Genomic DNA, 17,602 nt, shown 5'->3' with positions numbered 1-17,602 from the left:
AACAAATGGATACACAGCGCTTCCGCATTCTGTTTGGAAAAACTGGCTAAAAAGATGGCCGCCATCTACAGGTCTGGAGTAAACACTACACGTTCGTCACCGAGATAACAGATACAAAACATTTCCAGAAGGATTAATGCTCCATTATATTAAGCCTGATAGGCCGCTGCCACTCTACTCCACGCTAGGTAAATGTGTACTATATGATGCTATAATGTTCTTCAATAAATCTCAAGCAGTGTTTAAAGTCAGATATATTTTACTTTTGCCAATGTTAATGCTATTATTCTGTCTACTCAAATAGAAAGATATGTTAATACAAAATACAGGACTATAGTCTCTATTCCCACTTAATCACTCTAACACTTACTGGCTCCTACTAAAGTGGGCTTATTCGGATAAGTAATAGGAATGAGAAGTCATGGTTTCAGAGGATAACTTTGGTCACCTTGTGGTGTAATGATAAGAACATTAATGTGAACACATTCAGAAATAACAGTTCAAGTTCAAGTTCAAGTGTTTTTATTCGTCACATACAATACATTTAAGTGAAATGTAAAAGGCTGTGACTAAGGCTGTGTTCACACATAACATCTTATTTAAGTAATCAGTGTATGGTTTACATAATAGTCCTGTGGAGTACACCATGTTTTCAAATTGTCCCAGGCGTTCTTTTGGAACACCATTAGGCCTACCAGTTTTTTTTTCTGCAGCTCAGGGCATTTTTGTCAGTTGAAAAAAAATCAGTTTCTCAGGGAAAAATACCCTACGTCAAGTCTTTGTACAAGAAATGCATGTAAACTAAATTATCTTAAATGATTTGTCAATTATCCTGATTTCAAACTTTTAATAGAACACACATACTTTGAATTAATTTGTGCTTTTCATCCCGTAAACCATTAAACATGATAGCACAGGCAGCGTGTGTGCAATCTTGTGATACTACTGCAACAGCTGCTACTACAACAACCAGCACAACTACTACTTATATTCAAAATTAGAAAAAGAATGAGAAAGCAACCCTCTTTTAGCATACACACATTCTAAGATGAAATCTGTACAAACTTTGTATAAATTAGGCTACAGATCTCTTGTGTTTATCACACTAAGGTTGAAGTCAGATGAAAAACCGACCAATGTCGTTTCTTGTATTTATAATATCTGTTTGTAACATTTCATTTTCTAAACAGAAGTGACAGTTAATAGTATCAAAGTGACTTGGTAGTGTAACAAGTTTAACAAACCTGGAGCCTAAATGCAGTTTTGAACTGACAAATTAAATTCACATTCTTAGGAACGGGTCACAGTCAAGAATGTATACAGCTGTATTATAAACATTTCTGTGTACACCCTTGTTTACAACAGGCAAAGACTTTCAATCTTAGCCAGATCATTTCAACATCCTAAGGGTTAACATGAAATAATTCAATGAAAGAACAACTTGAACATGTTGAATACATCATCCTTTATTATCTTTTCACACGTACATTGCTGGAGACACAGACCTTTTGGTTAGAGGCAACATAACACACAAATGTATGTCTTTACAAATGTTACAAAGCATCTCCTAGCCTGAACGGGGACTTCAACTGCTCTATCACAGTGACCTCTGTATTCTCAAAGATCTCAAATGAATCAGGCATGAAGGCAGACTGTTAAATAAAGAATAAATCAATTCTCAAGCAGATGAGCAATTTTTATTACAGGCTCCACTTCAAGGGCAAGCTCTCAGGGTAGGGATCCTGTGTCCAGATTTCATAAGAAGTGTGTTACACAGCATCTGTGAAGAGAATAGACTTTTTTAGCATCTGTACTAGACTACATGATGGCAATAGATTTTACATTCTAGGTTCAAACTCACAGGAATCCTTTGCCACATCCCAAAGGTCCAAAGTAAAGCTCAAGAGGTAGGCACTTTCCTTGACGACAAACTCCATTAAGACTGGCACAGGTGAATGGAAATGGTTTCCCTTCAACTAATAGAGTAAAATATTACTGGCACTGACTCCATGTGTCCAGTTCTTTTCATACATGAATATGTGAAATAATGCTTAAACATGCAAAAACCAACATGAGATTCAATTCACCAAATTCAGTCAATTTACAAAAATGTATTTCACAAGTAAATGTACCACATGTTGTAGAATGAAACTTACCTTGAACTGATAGCACCACAAGTATTAAAAAAACCAGCGCAAACACAGACGACTTCATCATTGCCTCTGAAAAGGTAGACTCTCCTAGAATGGCTCAACATGACTGTGGTTGAGATGTATTTCTTAAGTTGTACTACAGGGAGGAGGAAATTCAATGAGTGCATACCAATTAACATACCGAGTAGAAAATGTGATTACAGGCCACAAATAGGCAACCTGCTCCCAACCTCATGACAGAGTTGGAATGTGTCCCACAGCAATCATGGGAAAGGGTGATCACGCAATTTATGTTACTGCAAATCATTAGCCAATATGTTGGCCTGTTAACAGACACATCCCTACTGAAAGTTTGTACATTTATTTTGTCTGTTTATGTAGGCTATTTCATGAATCTCTAAAAAAGAGACGAGAAACTTCATAATTACAAAAACAACAATATGTAATGTATTTACCGTACTTATGTCACTACTACCATACACTGTAAAAAAAAAAATACAGTTAATAACTCTACAGTTTTACAATAGTTTTCTGTTTTGTGAAATTGTATACAAAACTACGTATAATAATGGAGGTTAACTATAAATTAAAAACACGACTGCTATTTTAAGGAGAATGCCAATAATGACAAATTATGGATGTCTATATTTTTTTTTACAAAAAATAACTGTATTATTTATACATCATTTTTCCATTTTTCTAAAATACATGCAAATAAATAAAACTACACTGATAATCTGTAATTAAATATGTAGCTCATTATATTAGGTTTATGTATACTAACAATTTATCATGTTTCTATGTACATTTACAGTGAATTCCTCAAAAATTCAGCATAAACATTTTTGCAAACCCATTTTCATTAACCTATCTGAATTAGGAAAACGTATGGATTTAAAAACATTCTCTTTGAAGCTTGTCAAACACATAGTCAGCAAACAACTTTATTTGTAATAAGCTACTTTCATTTTAGAATACCCTCTCTCATAAAACAATGCCTTTGTAACAAAATAATTTAATTCAGTAGGCCTATGAGTCCGTTGAGTTGGTCTTTCACTCAACAGGATGAGTCCGACCCATTCAATATGAGTCCTTTGAGTTAGTCTTTCACCCAACCGGATAGGAGTCCGACCCATTTCAGGAGTCTTTTGAGTTAGTCTTTCACTCAACCGGATACGAGTCCGACCCATTTCACCTGAGTCTTTTGAGTTAACCGGATACGAGTCCGACCTATTCGGTATGAGTCTGATGTGTCCTCAATCAACTCGGAACAAGCCCAGATCCGTAAACCACGGAGCCAGACGACAAGTTACAACTAGTTAAGTTAGTGACAGTTCAGTTTGTCGCCAAGTAGTTGACCATACTGTGCCTTATACATTTCCAATGCTTAAATCATCATTGTTCGACCTGTATGTGATGCATTATGTGCAAACCTAATCGAAGTAAGGGTTTTCATGAAGTTGCTACTGTGATAGATCGTGTATTAATACCACATTTTGGGCTACCTTCTAGTGGTATTAGTAGTGATTAGCATGCTAAGCGGAGATTTAGCTATGTTCTGTTCTTATGTTGATACGCTGTAATAAAGATGTGTTCAATCCTGCTAAGATTTCAACTGGATGAGATATGAATGAGATCCATGTTGCCTAGTGTAATGTCCACTATTATATGTATCTAGTAATATTAGTTGAGTTATTGCTACACAATAACAATTACACATGTTAATGTAATTCAGTGCAGTGCTAATTAGTCCCCATAAAGAAGACTGCTTTGGTAACTGAGTGAATAATACGTGCCCTTCTTAGATTGTTGTTTGCCAGCCATAAACAAAACAGAAGACTTACATTTTTTTGTTTTGGGAAGATGAACGTGACTACTTGACAGCTTCCAGCTTTCACGTGGGATAATTACCCGATTTGCGGTCAAACAGGCTCTGATAGCAGGGTAGATTGCAACCTTCCCACTCTGGAGAGGGGATTCTAACCTTGACGGTAAGAGACGCTCCAAATGGCAGATTTGTCTGGCCGGGAGGCCAGTTTGTCAAGGTTCCGTTCCGGAAAGTATGAAAATCGGCTTAGTGTGGCAGTGGCCTTAGTTTGCTCCTCCTCAATCGATTGATAGTAGCCTAGGCCCGTAGTCAGATTCATTTTCGACGTTTGTAACAGCATTAACGCTTCTTTCAGGCCGTGTTTAACGTGTAAGGTAAGGTAGATAAGCTGACTAAAATCATTTGATGACTTCGTTCAGTCAATTGCCAAATAGGTTACAGCAATAAACAGTCGTTGACAAATGTTAGGTGTGTTTTGTGCAGTGTAGTCGACTAGTGTTTTATAGGCTATATTATATAGAAATTGGCAGTGTTATCAACAGTTGATAGAATTCTGTAACAACACGTAAGGCATTTTTAGCCGTATTTTATTAGTAGCTCACATTAGTGATCTAATCCCGCATATACGCCTAGGGCGCCACCCCGTGGCAGTAGGTATTCACTCCATTTGCATTGCGAAGAACATTCTGTAGTCTACAAAACCGACTGTAACTCGTCTGAACCAATTTTCTGAAATGTAGATATGGATGAGCAGGAGTTTCTTGAAACTGACTTACATTACAACGTCAAGACTTCCTCACTGTGAGTCAGCCCGTTGTGAGGGAAAAATGGGAAAATCTGGACACCAGCTATAGGTCAAGATTGTTAGACATCAATGGTGAAGGCTACTTTGTTTTTACTTTGTAAGTGTGGTCGGTTTTAGGGACTTCCAGTTCTTGCTTTTTCTTCCAGTAAGCTTTCAAAGGGAAAGCACTCCGACCACAAATTACATTTCTCAGAATTTGTCATGTCTTGACATTAGGCTCATGTTGTACAGTGTGGTTAACCAAGACATGAAAAGAAAGGACTGAAAACCACATTAGGCAAGATATGAACGCTAACATAACCAAATAATTAAAAAACAATTATGACAAATGTTAATTTTGCTCTAATACTGGTCATGTTTTCAGCCCATATACATTGTTTTCTAATTGTGAATGTAGAGTAGGGAATATACATTGGACAGTGTAGTTTATTACAAGCTAGCTGAGTTAGGTTTTCAAGGTTGCAAACTTCCAAGGCTTATTGGAGTGAGATTGACAATGACTGTTCAAACTTTTTGACATGAAATTCATTTATTTGGATGCTAGACAGGACAGGTCGATGACTTTGGGCATCTAGAAAAACTACAAATCTCTGTAAGAGAGGGATGACACCAATAAGGTTACAGCCTACATTGAATCATTTCATAAATAAGCCAATTGGCAGGAATGTTTATGATGAAAACAGACACAGCGATACTGCACTAGCTTCCTCTTAAAGCTGTTGTTGTTGCGTGAGGTGGTGCCATGAAGCATTACATAGTTGTCGTGAGAGGTCTCGGGCCCTGTAATTCAAAGTTACATCGTGCAATTCCAGGCACTCCAGGCATGCATGCTGTGGCAGTGGCGACATTCTCCATATTAAAAATCAGCCTACCACCAAAATATTTGTTTTTCTGTTATTTTAAGGTAAAAATATTGCATAATATCACTTTAACAATTTTGTCGGAGTCCTGTGGCAAACACTATCGGCGTTTTCCTGTTTTGTAAGGCTTGTATTACACATACACTTCAAACTGTCCAGTAGATGGCAGTAGAACGTTGTGAAGTCTTAGATGACTTCAAGGGGAATTAGCTCAAATGGTAGAGCGCTCGCTTAGCATGCGAGAGGTAGGGGGATCGATGCCCCCATTCTCCAATACATGTTTTTTTAGTTTCATCCAAATTTTTTCTCTTACATTATGTGCTACGTAGTTAGTTCGTGAAAACAAACAAAACCGATGTAACTTGAGCATTACGAACAAGGTAACATGTAATAACTATAGCCATGGCAGTGTAATACGTTTTAATTGGAATGTACTAGATATCTCTGTGGGTTGTTTGTTTGTAACAGAACAATGGCTGCACTTGTATGGGATCATGTTAGCGAGTTAGCTAGCATTCCCTACTTTTGCTTCACTAGTAATACATAATAGACGTGCTTTCTGGCAGTTCACTATCTATTCATCTATCAAAGAGGGCAACACCAACTAGATTAATTGTTAAACTATTTGGACAAGTATTGGACAACAAGGCAAGGCTAGCCTCCATCAGCAGTGATGTATGAGCCCGCCGGCCTGTAGCCTCCATCAGCAGTGATGTATGAGCTGGTCTGTAGCCTCCATCAGCAGTGATGTGTGAGCCTGCTGGTCTGTAGCCTCCATCAGCAGTGATGTATGAGCCCGCTGGTCTGTAGCCTCCATCAGCAGTGATGTATGAGCCCGCTGGTCTGTAGCCTCCATCAGCAGTGATGTATGAGCTGGTCTGTAGCCTCCATCAGCAGTGATGTGTGAGCCTGCTGGTCTGTAGCCTCCATCAGCAGTGATGTATGAGCCCGCTGGTCTGTAGCCTCCATCAGCAGTGATGTGTGAGCCTGCTGGTCTGTAGCCTCCATTAGCCGCTTCTGCACACATTCTGTGCTCAACCTGGACCGAGCCAGGCAGATATTTAAGAAGCCGACTTCGTGGTCACAGATGGCCTGCAGTGGCCTGGATTTAGTGAACAGGAGTCCTACGTTGCAGGAGCCGGCAAATACATTTAAATGTATCTTTTAATTAGTTAAATCATTTTGAGGGAAATGTTTTAATTAGGCTATTTTAATTTAAGTGATCAAAATAACATTAGCAATGACACCAGAATTTCATGATATACTGGGGATGTTATTATAATTGAATATAAGATGTGGATCAATGGGTAAAACACACATACACACTCACAATGATATAGCATGTATACAACAACTAGCAATTTGGACCACCCTAATGAAATAAAATTAGGGAAGAAATGATACAGTGGTAAAGATATAATAATATGTCCAATCTTTGGCCTACTAATTCAGGTGTTCTTGACTATCTGAATCTTAAACAGTTATGAAAATCAATCTCCTCTGTAAACACCACTGAGGCTGACCCTCTGATAACGCTAAGGTAACAGCTCCTAGAATGTGTTGGTGTAGTACACTAGGAAGTTCTCTTACTTGCATACTATAAAGTATACTAGGGTGGGGAGTACTGTGCACTAGACTCTAGTGACTAGAGTGTATACTGGGCCAATATGCAGTATGTAGTACACCAGTATGGAATGTCGAATGCAGCCAAGGTTTAAGGAGTATTTATACAGCTTTAAAATTAGTATCACCTGGCCTTTCCTAACGATGGTTGTGACAAGCCATAGCCCTTACAAACAAATAATATCTGAGACCTTGGTAAAAGTTATTTGAGAGCTGAAGTCTCTTGGGGAGCCCACACTTTTGGATGGTGCCCCTTTCCTTTTTTCACTCTAAAATTGTACAAAACAAACAAACTAATCTTGCTTAAAATGCTGAAATGAATGTTTAATGAACCTGATGCCTCATGGTAATCAGTTCATGTTCTTCTCGTCTAACTATTCACAGTAACAGACATTTGGACCAGGGTTGCCCAAACTTTTGCATACCACTTTGTATATAAACTTGAGCGTCAAAAAACACAATCTTCAGCATAATTGTATACTAAAGAGCATATATATACATACATACTTATTGGCAAATAATGAAAAAACTATTATGGAACACAGAGTTAAGTCTGGGACCAACTCCTGAGTCTAATACCATCTCTGGTTTATTCAAATGAGTATATTGTATGTATCACTTGTTCCAATAAACAGTCTGAAGGCATACTCCCAAGTTTACACCCCACACAAACTTGCTTTGCTGCTTGTCTCTTTTAAAACTACACTTAGTTTTTTACAGTTAGAACACGTTTTCTTAGTATGGATTTTTCTCAATTTGAGTTTTATTAAATGACATCAATTATTTTTTGATAATGAAATATTTAAATGTATTTTAATGTAAAAACTATTTGACGCTATTCAAATACTTGAATTTGGGTTCATACCTTTTTGGCACAGGTTTCCTGTAATACGTTGGTTCTTTTTAAATGTTGACAGTTAAATTACTGCTCACACATATTCATCCAACAACTTCAACAGAGAAAGGTTTTTGCAGTTTAAACATGCTAATGTGAACATTTTTTACAGTGAACTGAAAATGAAAAATAAAAACACCAAAACATGGAGTTTTACTTCACAAGAATGATACAGACATATCACACACAGAACTTTCAATCTAACATTTGGGAAACATTTTACTTAGAGCAGGTATCCAAATGCATTAGGGATGCATTCATGATGATTTATCAAATACTCATACAGCATGGTAAGTCTTGACATGGGCATACATACAGTGGCAAGAAAAAGTATGTGAACCCTTTGCAATGACCTGTTTTTTTCTGCATGTGGAACTGAAAGGAGGAGAGGTGGCTTTCTGCCTAGTCGAGGAAGGAGCAGGAGCAAGAGGAGTGTAGTTGAAACATAGAGCAGCTTCAGGATTAACAGGGACTCGAAGATGACACTGAAGACGACTAATGTTAACCATAGCTAACATTACTTTCTCTGTCAGCTACGCATTGGCGAAGCCTACATGACCCAGGTCCATATCATATCATCATAATATTAATAATATTATTAGGCAAAGGGTTTGCTTGATAAAGATGCTTTGATTAAATAATTAGAAACTGTACTTATAGCAGAGCTTTGTCTGTACTCAAACTTCTTCTTGAGTATGGAGATTGTATACTCCATGGCTAACCTCTGGTTTAATTAGACATAAAATGTGATCCGATCTTCATCTAAGTCACAAGACCAACACAATGTGCTTAAACTTATAATACACAAACAATTATTAACAAAACTCCCCCATTAAACACATCAACAGTGCTAGTGGAAAAAGTAAGTGAACCTTTGGATTTAATAACCTCAAACAAGGGCTTGTGGTAGCTATGGTTCAGACCTGCACAACGTTCAGGAGGAATTCTGGACGTTTCTTCCTTACAGCAGTGCTTCAGCTCAGCCATATTATAAGGATGTCTGGTGTGAATGGCTCTTCACTCTTGAGGTTGTTCCACAGAACCTCTATTGGGTTCAAGTCTGAGCTCTAACTGGGCCACTCCAAAAGGCAAATGTTCTTTTTTAAAGCCATTCTCTAGCGATGATTGGGGTCATTGCTCTGCTGCATTACCTATCTTAACTGAGCTTTAGCGTTTCAGTGTTCAGTGTCAAGTCAAAATAGCTCAAACCCAGCTCAAAATCTCCAAATTCATTTCATTGATTGGTCTCCTGGCTTGCTAGCTCCTGCCTCCAATTAACTATTGATGGAGTCATTAGCCTAGGGTTTCACATACATTTTCCAACCGACATTGTGATTGTTTGAATAATGTATTCAATATGGACAAGAACAGTACAAACATTTTTGTGTTAATAGTTAGAACAGTTTCTGTTTGTTCATTATTGTATCTTAGGTGAAGATCAGACCATATTTAGTAACATAATATTTTGATAGCAGAGTAACATAATTCACTCTAATACATTTTTGACCTGTTATTTTCCTTATATAGTTACATTTACATAATAAAGTGGTATTTTAATACCCATAAAAGTAGCAGATACCTGCTGTAAGTAAAGTGTCATGGAAATGTCTTCAGAAAACATTTCAGAAACATTCAGAGAATGAACTGTGTACAAGCAGGTGAGGACACAAGGACATAAGACTTAGTGTGTGTGAACCGACAATCTAAGAGGGTATTCATGTGCAGAAATGATGGAGTGCTGAAGAATAGTTCAAAATTAGTCTTAATATGGTAGGTATGTATGGTCCAATGTCTGTGCTTTCATTGTGTGTGTGTCCAAGTATGTGTGTTATAGCACTCCCTCTATGAAACTAGTATTCAGGTGTTGTATAAGTACACGTATATAGCTCATTTCCTTCCTAGTGTTCTCAAAGATGACACGTGGTTCATCAGACATGCAGCGGAGAACATTTGGAGCCATCACCATTGCTAAATTATTCACATCCATTTTAGTAACACTAACATTTGAGGGTTGGGCAAAGACCTGTTGAAAACAGAGAAAGGGACAGAAAAAAGATTCAGATCAGGGGCCTGATTCACAAAGCAAGTTCAATACATAATACATTCATGTATGCTTCTCTCCATTTTTAAGCTATCGCAAAGCGAATGCAAATATTGTTCCTCAGGTCCAGTTATCTCTCTTTGTCTAGATTAAAGACTTGTGGCTGACTAGCTCCGCTAATATGGTCTAACAACTACTGTACATCGGTATAAATTAAAACTATAATACTTTTACTGTGGTACAAAGAAGTATAGTAACTTACTTGCATAATTGGGTTTGTATTTGTTTCCCCATTATTTTCAAGGTGTTTTAAATTAAAAGTGCAGTACATTACAAGTAGGAATTCAGCAGTAAATCAATAGACTACTTTACAGGAACCTGTAAAATATACCCTATACTACAGTGCCCTCCACAAATATTGGCACCCCTAGTGAATATGAGAAAAACAGGCTATGAAAAAATATGTCTTTGCTGTTTATCCTCTTGGTCTTTCACTCAAAATATTCACAAAAATCTTACCTTTTCATTGAAGTAAATTATTATTGAAAGAAAAAAAAAAACTGTTGACATTAAATAAATAGTTTTCCTCAAAACATGTGTGCCACAATGTTTTGTTTTACTCATATTCACTAGGGCTGCCAATATTTGTGGAGGGCACTGTATATCCCAGGTTAATCCTCTGTAGTTGGGGGTGAGATTCACATGCTCTAATATATATATTTTTTATTATTCCTTTATTATTTTAACTTAATACTTTATACTCAGCACAAGTTCAGCTACAACAATATGTCACTTTGAGAAAAACTTCCAATATTAAGTTTGTCTCCACTTATCACCTCGTATGATTGCAGGTCAGAACTTTTTAAAGAATCAAATAAACACTGAATGGTGTCTCGGTGAGTAAACTCTTGAAATCAGTCAAATCAACACTAGGCAAAAAGTCTCAATGACTGGTAGACTTTGTTGCTATGAATATGAATATCCTTAACTCAAACAAAAACAAAGTGTGAATGGTTATTGTTTTTGTATGTCATGTATGTTGAATATGAATGAAGACGACTTCAAATGAGAATGTCATGTCTGATGTGGTTAGTCCTAGTAGTTGCGTTTACTGCTTAAGCAGACAAGTCCAGACTTGATGGTTGTGGAAATCTGCAAAAATAGGTTTAGTTCTCTATCAAAATGGTAAAAGGAGCTCTTGTAATGGACTGCATTTATATTGTGCTTTTCTACGCACTCAAAGCACTTGATAAATGGTGATGAATGCCTCAGACATCTACCCATTCATACACCGGCCACTATCTAAGTTGGCAACCTGCACAAGGAGCGGTTGGTTCAGTGTCTTGCTCAAGGACACTTTAACACTTGGCGAGGATGAGGCGGGATCGAAATAGCAACCTTCTGATTCTTCTACCTCCTGAACGACTGTCGCTTAAGATAATGTGCCTAATAAACAACTCACAACACACACACACACACACACACACAACTTTGTGTAGTGGCCAAGTCATGCTCTCGCTAGACATGCTCCTTTGCCCACATACTTGTATTCCAAATCTTCTCTTCCTGCTGAAACTGCAACGTTTAGTTTGTTGTGTGCTGCTGCTTCTTACTTCACGTAACAAAACTGCCAGGAGGGCTGCTCTCCTCTCCACTCTTTGATATACTGTGGGTCTACTACTGTGTCTACATCATTAGACTTCTGCAATATTTCAGAGGAAAAACCAAGCGCCATGGTACTTTATTAATGCTGTTCCATTCTATTTAGTCCATACTCCCTCCTACAGGTTGCTGTCTACCCCAACATTGGGAAGCTTACATTAGTACAGTGTACACAATCAGATGAGTAGGATACACAGTTAGATGCTAGATGGATGTACTCGCTAGCGCCCTAGCTAATAAGCAGGTCTTGATCGGTTATCACGGGTCTCCAAATAAATAAATGGGCTTATGCAGGAAATATTTGTATGTTTACTAAAATCACTGGTAAATAAACTCATAAAAAGAAGCATGGACTAAACATATGCCTGAACCATACCGACAAACTGTTTTGGGTCTTTGGCCTTTTATGTGGAGTAGGATGCAGATAAAAACTAGCTCCACTTTGTCTTACAAATATGCACATATTACTCATAAAACCTTTTCATTTAAAAAAAAAAAATCCACTGACACGGATAAATGTGGTTTAAAAAGCACCTTACATAACTATGAACTATAGAGGGATCCACAATCTTTCACAGCACCTGTAGGAGTGTAATCTAGAAGGTTTTGTTTCATCTGTAACCTTTTGATGAAGTGAGAAAAGGGCTGAAAATAGCTGAGAGGGTGGTTTACTGGAAGATGTTCTCTGGGAAACACTGCAGTGGAGTGTCTGCTCTTGGTGTCAAGGTCTTCAATTTCTGTAAATTGTGGTGTAAGTGGACGAGAGATTTTAAGTTATATATATTTGGAGGAACCAGCAAAACGCCTCTAAGAGATTGTCGAATAGTTGGGAGCTGGCAAATCATGGTAAATGGGACTTTTGGAATTATGAACAATCTTGTGCGTCCTGGTTGGAGTAAGAGTAGAGCTTTCAATTAATGTTTTAACTACACTTACATATACTGTCACTTCCACTTACTGTTTGCACTAGCAATAATATTATATCAGAATTATTGCACTACCTGCTACTCCCACAATGGATTTGTCTGTAGGGTAGTATAGGGTTAATAGGTTAGAATATTTTATTAAAAATGTATTATATGTTATATGTATATATGTTAGTATTATTTGTATAGGTTGTTATATGTTCTAGCATACTGTATTGTATATTTATCTTTTATAATTATTAAGGTTATTATATTTTTATTACTTGAAAATTATGTTCAGAGTACTTGTTATGGTAGGTTGTTGTGCGGTGCCTTGTCCTAAGAATTTCAGTGCCCAGTCTAACCCTGTGTCATTTTGTGCATCTGACAATAAAAGACTTGTGACTTGTGTCTTGTGAGAAGAGAAGGCATGCTATGGGTTTGATCCCCATGAAAACGTAATTGTGTAGCTCGATGCTGAGAGCTCCCTAATTCGGGATGGGAATCGAGAACCGGTTGTTGTTGGAATCGTTAGGCAAAGTCCTTAACGATTGCGCAACGGATTCCTATGCTGTTGTGCATGCGCCATAATGCCAAACCACGCACGCACTCAGCCTTGTTTTGTTTAGACCACTGCCAACAAGGCGTCTAGACAGAGGCGTTCAAAAGTGTGGTTACATTTAATGCGAAAAGATGACCACAGGGCCACTTGCAATGCTTGCGAAACGTCTTTTTCGACAAAGTGGGGAAATACTACCAATATGCGGAAACCTTTGTCCACACAGCATGCAATTACTTTGCAGGAATGGCACGTTGTCGATGCACTACGGAGTGACTATAACGTTTATTAATCAAGCAACAGCAGCGCAGTTTGTTTATATTCCATTACACTGCAGCCTCAGCTATGCCATAATTTTGGCGCTGATGAGAAAGCACATAACTGTCACCTACAGGAGATCGGAAATGTTTCTCTTAAAGAAAACAAGAATAAAAAGCACAAGATACGATTGGCCTTAGTATTATCTTTGTGTCACAGGGATATAGACTAACATGAAATGTATAAAGAGATCTCAAACGTGCTAAGAGCCGAAGCAAAAATGGGTGAAAAATAAATAAAACTGAAGATCAATAATGTGCTTAAGCAATAACACTAACAATGTATTCAATTGAGAGAACCATTAGTTTGCACTTAAAGCAATGGCTTGGACTCCAATGATGCTTAAGTTCAGTTGAATTTCAGTTCAGTTGGCTAATTACAAATCGGTGGAGTTCAATTACACTAAAAGAAAAACTGGACATGAAACGTATTTATTCAAAGGAATCTGTGAATAATTACACCCTCTGAAGGGGTCCGGTACTCAAAATCAGCTCTTTACTTCAGAGATGTCATTGGGCAGGTCTAACATGAGAGAGCTGGTCTTGGGCTTGTCACAAAAGCTACCTTGTGGCACAAAGAAACATCTCTCCAGAGAAGGAAGCCATTGGTGGAGGACATCAGGAGTAAGGAGCACAAACCACCAAAGCAGTCTCGATGGCAAAGCATCTCTAATGGGTCACTTAGGACATAACTTCACCGATAGCTAGGGGAAGATCCTTCATGTCCTTCTTTGTCAAGGACTAGCATCTCAGACGCATTATGACAGAATGTACAAGTAGCTTCAGCATTTCACCTAGAGGCATAGTTATGTCCTCACCTTGCATGTCCTCAAATCCTCAACTTGCATAAAACTAGCATCAGTCCTAGAGCAAGGGTGGGCGCCTCTTCCATCACTACCATTTGAAAAAACTCACCTGACACAGTTTGTAACTGCAGGCCAGATCCCCAAATAACCAACAACACTAGGGAACACAAGCATACTGCAAGGAGCTCAAGACTGGAATATGGAAGTAGGCTGAAATTTTGTTTTTCCACCAGAGGTCATGGAAACAAACAAATGGAGAAGCAGATATCTGCACACCTTGGATGAACTTATAAAGAAGCTCAAAGTTAAAACAAACAGACATCAAATACAAATAATCAATTCAACTATGTGATGTCATGTGTTTGATTATGGTGATGTAATGGATACTCTTACACCTGACTCAAACCTTTAAAGATTGTTTACCACCTGCATTATTAGAAGTGACACATTTGGCATTTTTTTTATGCATATTTCTAGTCTGTTGTTATTTCATGTTTTTCTTTATTTTGGTTAAACTGTTTTGTAGTACACAGTATTATTACTATTAAAAAGGATTCCCCTGTTAAACTACATTAATATCAATCTGCTGCGTAATTTATACTGACAAATTCTTAGCCATCAGAAGGCTTTTCTCTTGAGAAATCTATCAATATGACATTAACAGAAGCAGTATTATCCAAGACTGTACTTACAGTACCCATTCATGTATTGTTGTGAAATGTGTTATTGTGAACATGGTTATGGTAATGAATTATTTGATTTGACTGACAGACAAAATAAACACATTTTAGAGCCCTTAAATGATAAAGGTGAACAGCAGAAAGGCTGTTTTTGGACACACACCTGCAAGAAGCGGATGAGGTAGCAGAGCACAAGTTTGTTGATGTGTGGCAGGCTGAGTGCCACATTCACAGCAGCTTCAGGAGAGTCGCAGTTAGATATACACTCCTCATAATATGCATGTGGAATCACAGGTTCCTCCAGTTCCCTATACCATAACTTCAAAAGAGATGCTAAAACAGAAAATGAGACACAGGGAGAGAGAGAAAACATCTCAGTAGTAGAACAGAGAAGGGATAAGAAACAATAGCTCCTAAGTAATAAGGCAAAGAAATGGGTAAAATAGGAGGTTACGATAATTCATCCTCCCATGAGAATGGGCAGCCATGTTTGTGTGAGAAATCAGAGGTGTCTTGAACAGCTTGCTCTAACAACTTATTCTACTAAGCCACCGAGCACTGTGTTCAAGACTGCACAAGAACAAGAACTGGGCCTCGTTTCCCGATAACGACGTATCTTAACGGCCTACGTGGATTTTCGCGACATCGTAGACTAAGTTACACTTTCTATTTACGTGCGTTTCCCAACCATCAACTTAAAGTCAGGTGCACGAGCGCAACGTGCACGAGTTCTTAAGTAGCTCTTAGGAGCTGTTTACGTCAGGTTAACCTGTTTACGTTAATTGCTGTGAAATTAGCTAGCCTATGCGTGCATCGAACGTGCACTGTGCACTGAATTCGGGGCGGGGATAGTAACGCCATCTCCAGCAGAGTATTTAAACTGTGTTCCCATTGTAAGGACATTTATTACGATCTGTCTGAGAGTGGGCTGTCAAAGCTAGCATCATCGAAGTCATACAGTACAGTAGGCTACATACATTCAATAAAATTAACCTACATTTGAGTCCAACTGCATGACCATTCTTACCCTACACTTACCCTTACAATAAAGAAGTGATCCTATTTCAACCATAACTTCATTTTAAATAATGTCTTTCTTTATGACATTTAGTTTATAGTTTAGACAGCAACGTTGACATCTACAGTATATTCAACTGCATCCACTACATAATCTCAAACTTTATTTGTTGGTAACTCTCCAAAAAGGCTACCATTAACACATTTCTTAATGAAAAGGAAACATGCATCACAATAATACTTCAGTGTAACCTGTGCCTATGTGGAGTGCAAATATGTCTTGCCATTACACTACCCAACAGCTCTACGTCTGATAACACTACAGAATGCATAATTCCTACGGGCACTGCACTAGTTTTGTATAGCCTAATCTTTATTTTCAAATACTCAATATTCTTTATTTCTATTTTGATGGGAATAGGCAGGTGAAACAATGACATTCTCATGATGTGCTATACACAGAAACATCCTTTGGATTTCTTCTATAATAGGGCGAACGACGCCCCTGGTGGATTGCATCGCTAAGTGTGAAGTTACTACTGGTCCTGACCACACGTAGAATTCTTCTCAACGAAAGATACACTTAAGCTAAGTGCCGCGTCGGGAAACCCGTCTGCAACGTAGGATTCCTCTTACGAACGATTTCAAGTGCTTTTTAGGCTAAGTGCGCGTTCGGGAAACGAGGCCCTGATCAAGAACATTGACATTGGACTACCTTCAGAAAGAAATTAGTTTCTTCTTTTCATTCTTTCATTTTTATTCATTTGATATGTGCAGCTCAGGGGATTAGCTTTTCGTATTTTTGGGGCTGAAAAGTTGCACTTTGAAACAACATTGGTAATAGATATGTCGCTAGCATAGCATTAGCTACTGAAGTAAATGGGGAAGGTAATCAACCACTTTCTCCACATCTTTAACACCTCTATAACTCCATGATATGTGTGTGATATGTTTTGCTGTCTTTTAATTTTTTCTACACTTTTAGTATGCATTAAAACAAACATATTATGCCCTTTAGACCATTACCCAGACCCAACCTCTCACACCATAATCACACGCAAGTGACAGTTGGATCCCCGTTTGATCAGTATGTGTGCTCCCTGGGACTCTTACCCTGAACCTTGGTGTTGTTAGCTCTACCATATGGGCCACAGAAGTAAAAATGAGCCACAGGCACACACGAACATCATTGCAAAGGCATACCAGAAAGCTGTATGACCATAACTGCGATATAATGAATAATACAAATATGTTATTTTTGTATTTGTCCTTGAATAAGACACTCTAAATATGATAATTAAGGCCTCTTCATGCGGATAAAAAATAAAACACTACAGAAAATGAATTAATATGTGCCACTACACAATTATTATATATGTATATGAAAAATGAATTAATATGTGCCACTACACAATTATTATATACAGTATGTATATGAAAAATTATGGGTC

The 17,602-nt window shown here is 37.8% G+C and overlaps 1 protein-coding gene across 1 annotated transcript in view; it reads right to left on the bottom strand.

Moving 5' to 3' along the window:
• Window positions 1–9,992: 9,992 nt before the first annotated feature.
• arhgap39 (Rho GTPase activating protein 39) overlaps window positions 9,993–17,602 on the bottom strand; it is a gene marked incomplete at both ends in the record, with an annotated part of 41,527 nt that continues 33,917 nt past the window's right edge. Inside the window, 2 exon segments of the mRNA XM_080860327.1 lie at window positions 9,993–10,187; window positions 15,298–15,467. Coding sequence (XP_080716453.1) covers window positions 9,993–10,187; window positions 15,298–15,467 — 365 coding nt within the window.

This window comes from Sprattus sprattus (assembly GCF_963457725.1).
Source record: "Sprattus sprattus genome assembly, chromosome: 2".
Classification (NCBI taxonomy): Eukaryota; Metazoa; Chordata; class Actinopteri; order Clupeiformes; family Clupeidae; genus Sprattus; species Sprattus sprattus.
Note: the sequence above shows the minus strand (reverse complement) of the source record. Positions and strands in the feature narration are given on the sequence as shown.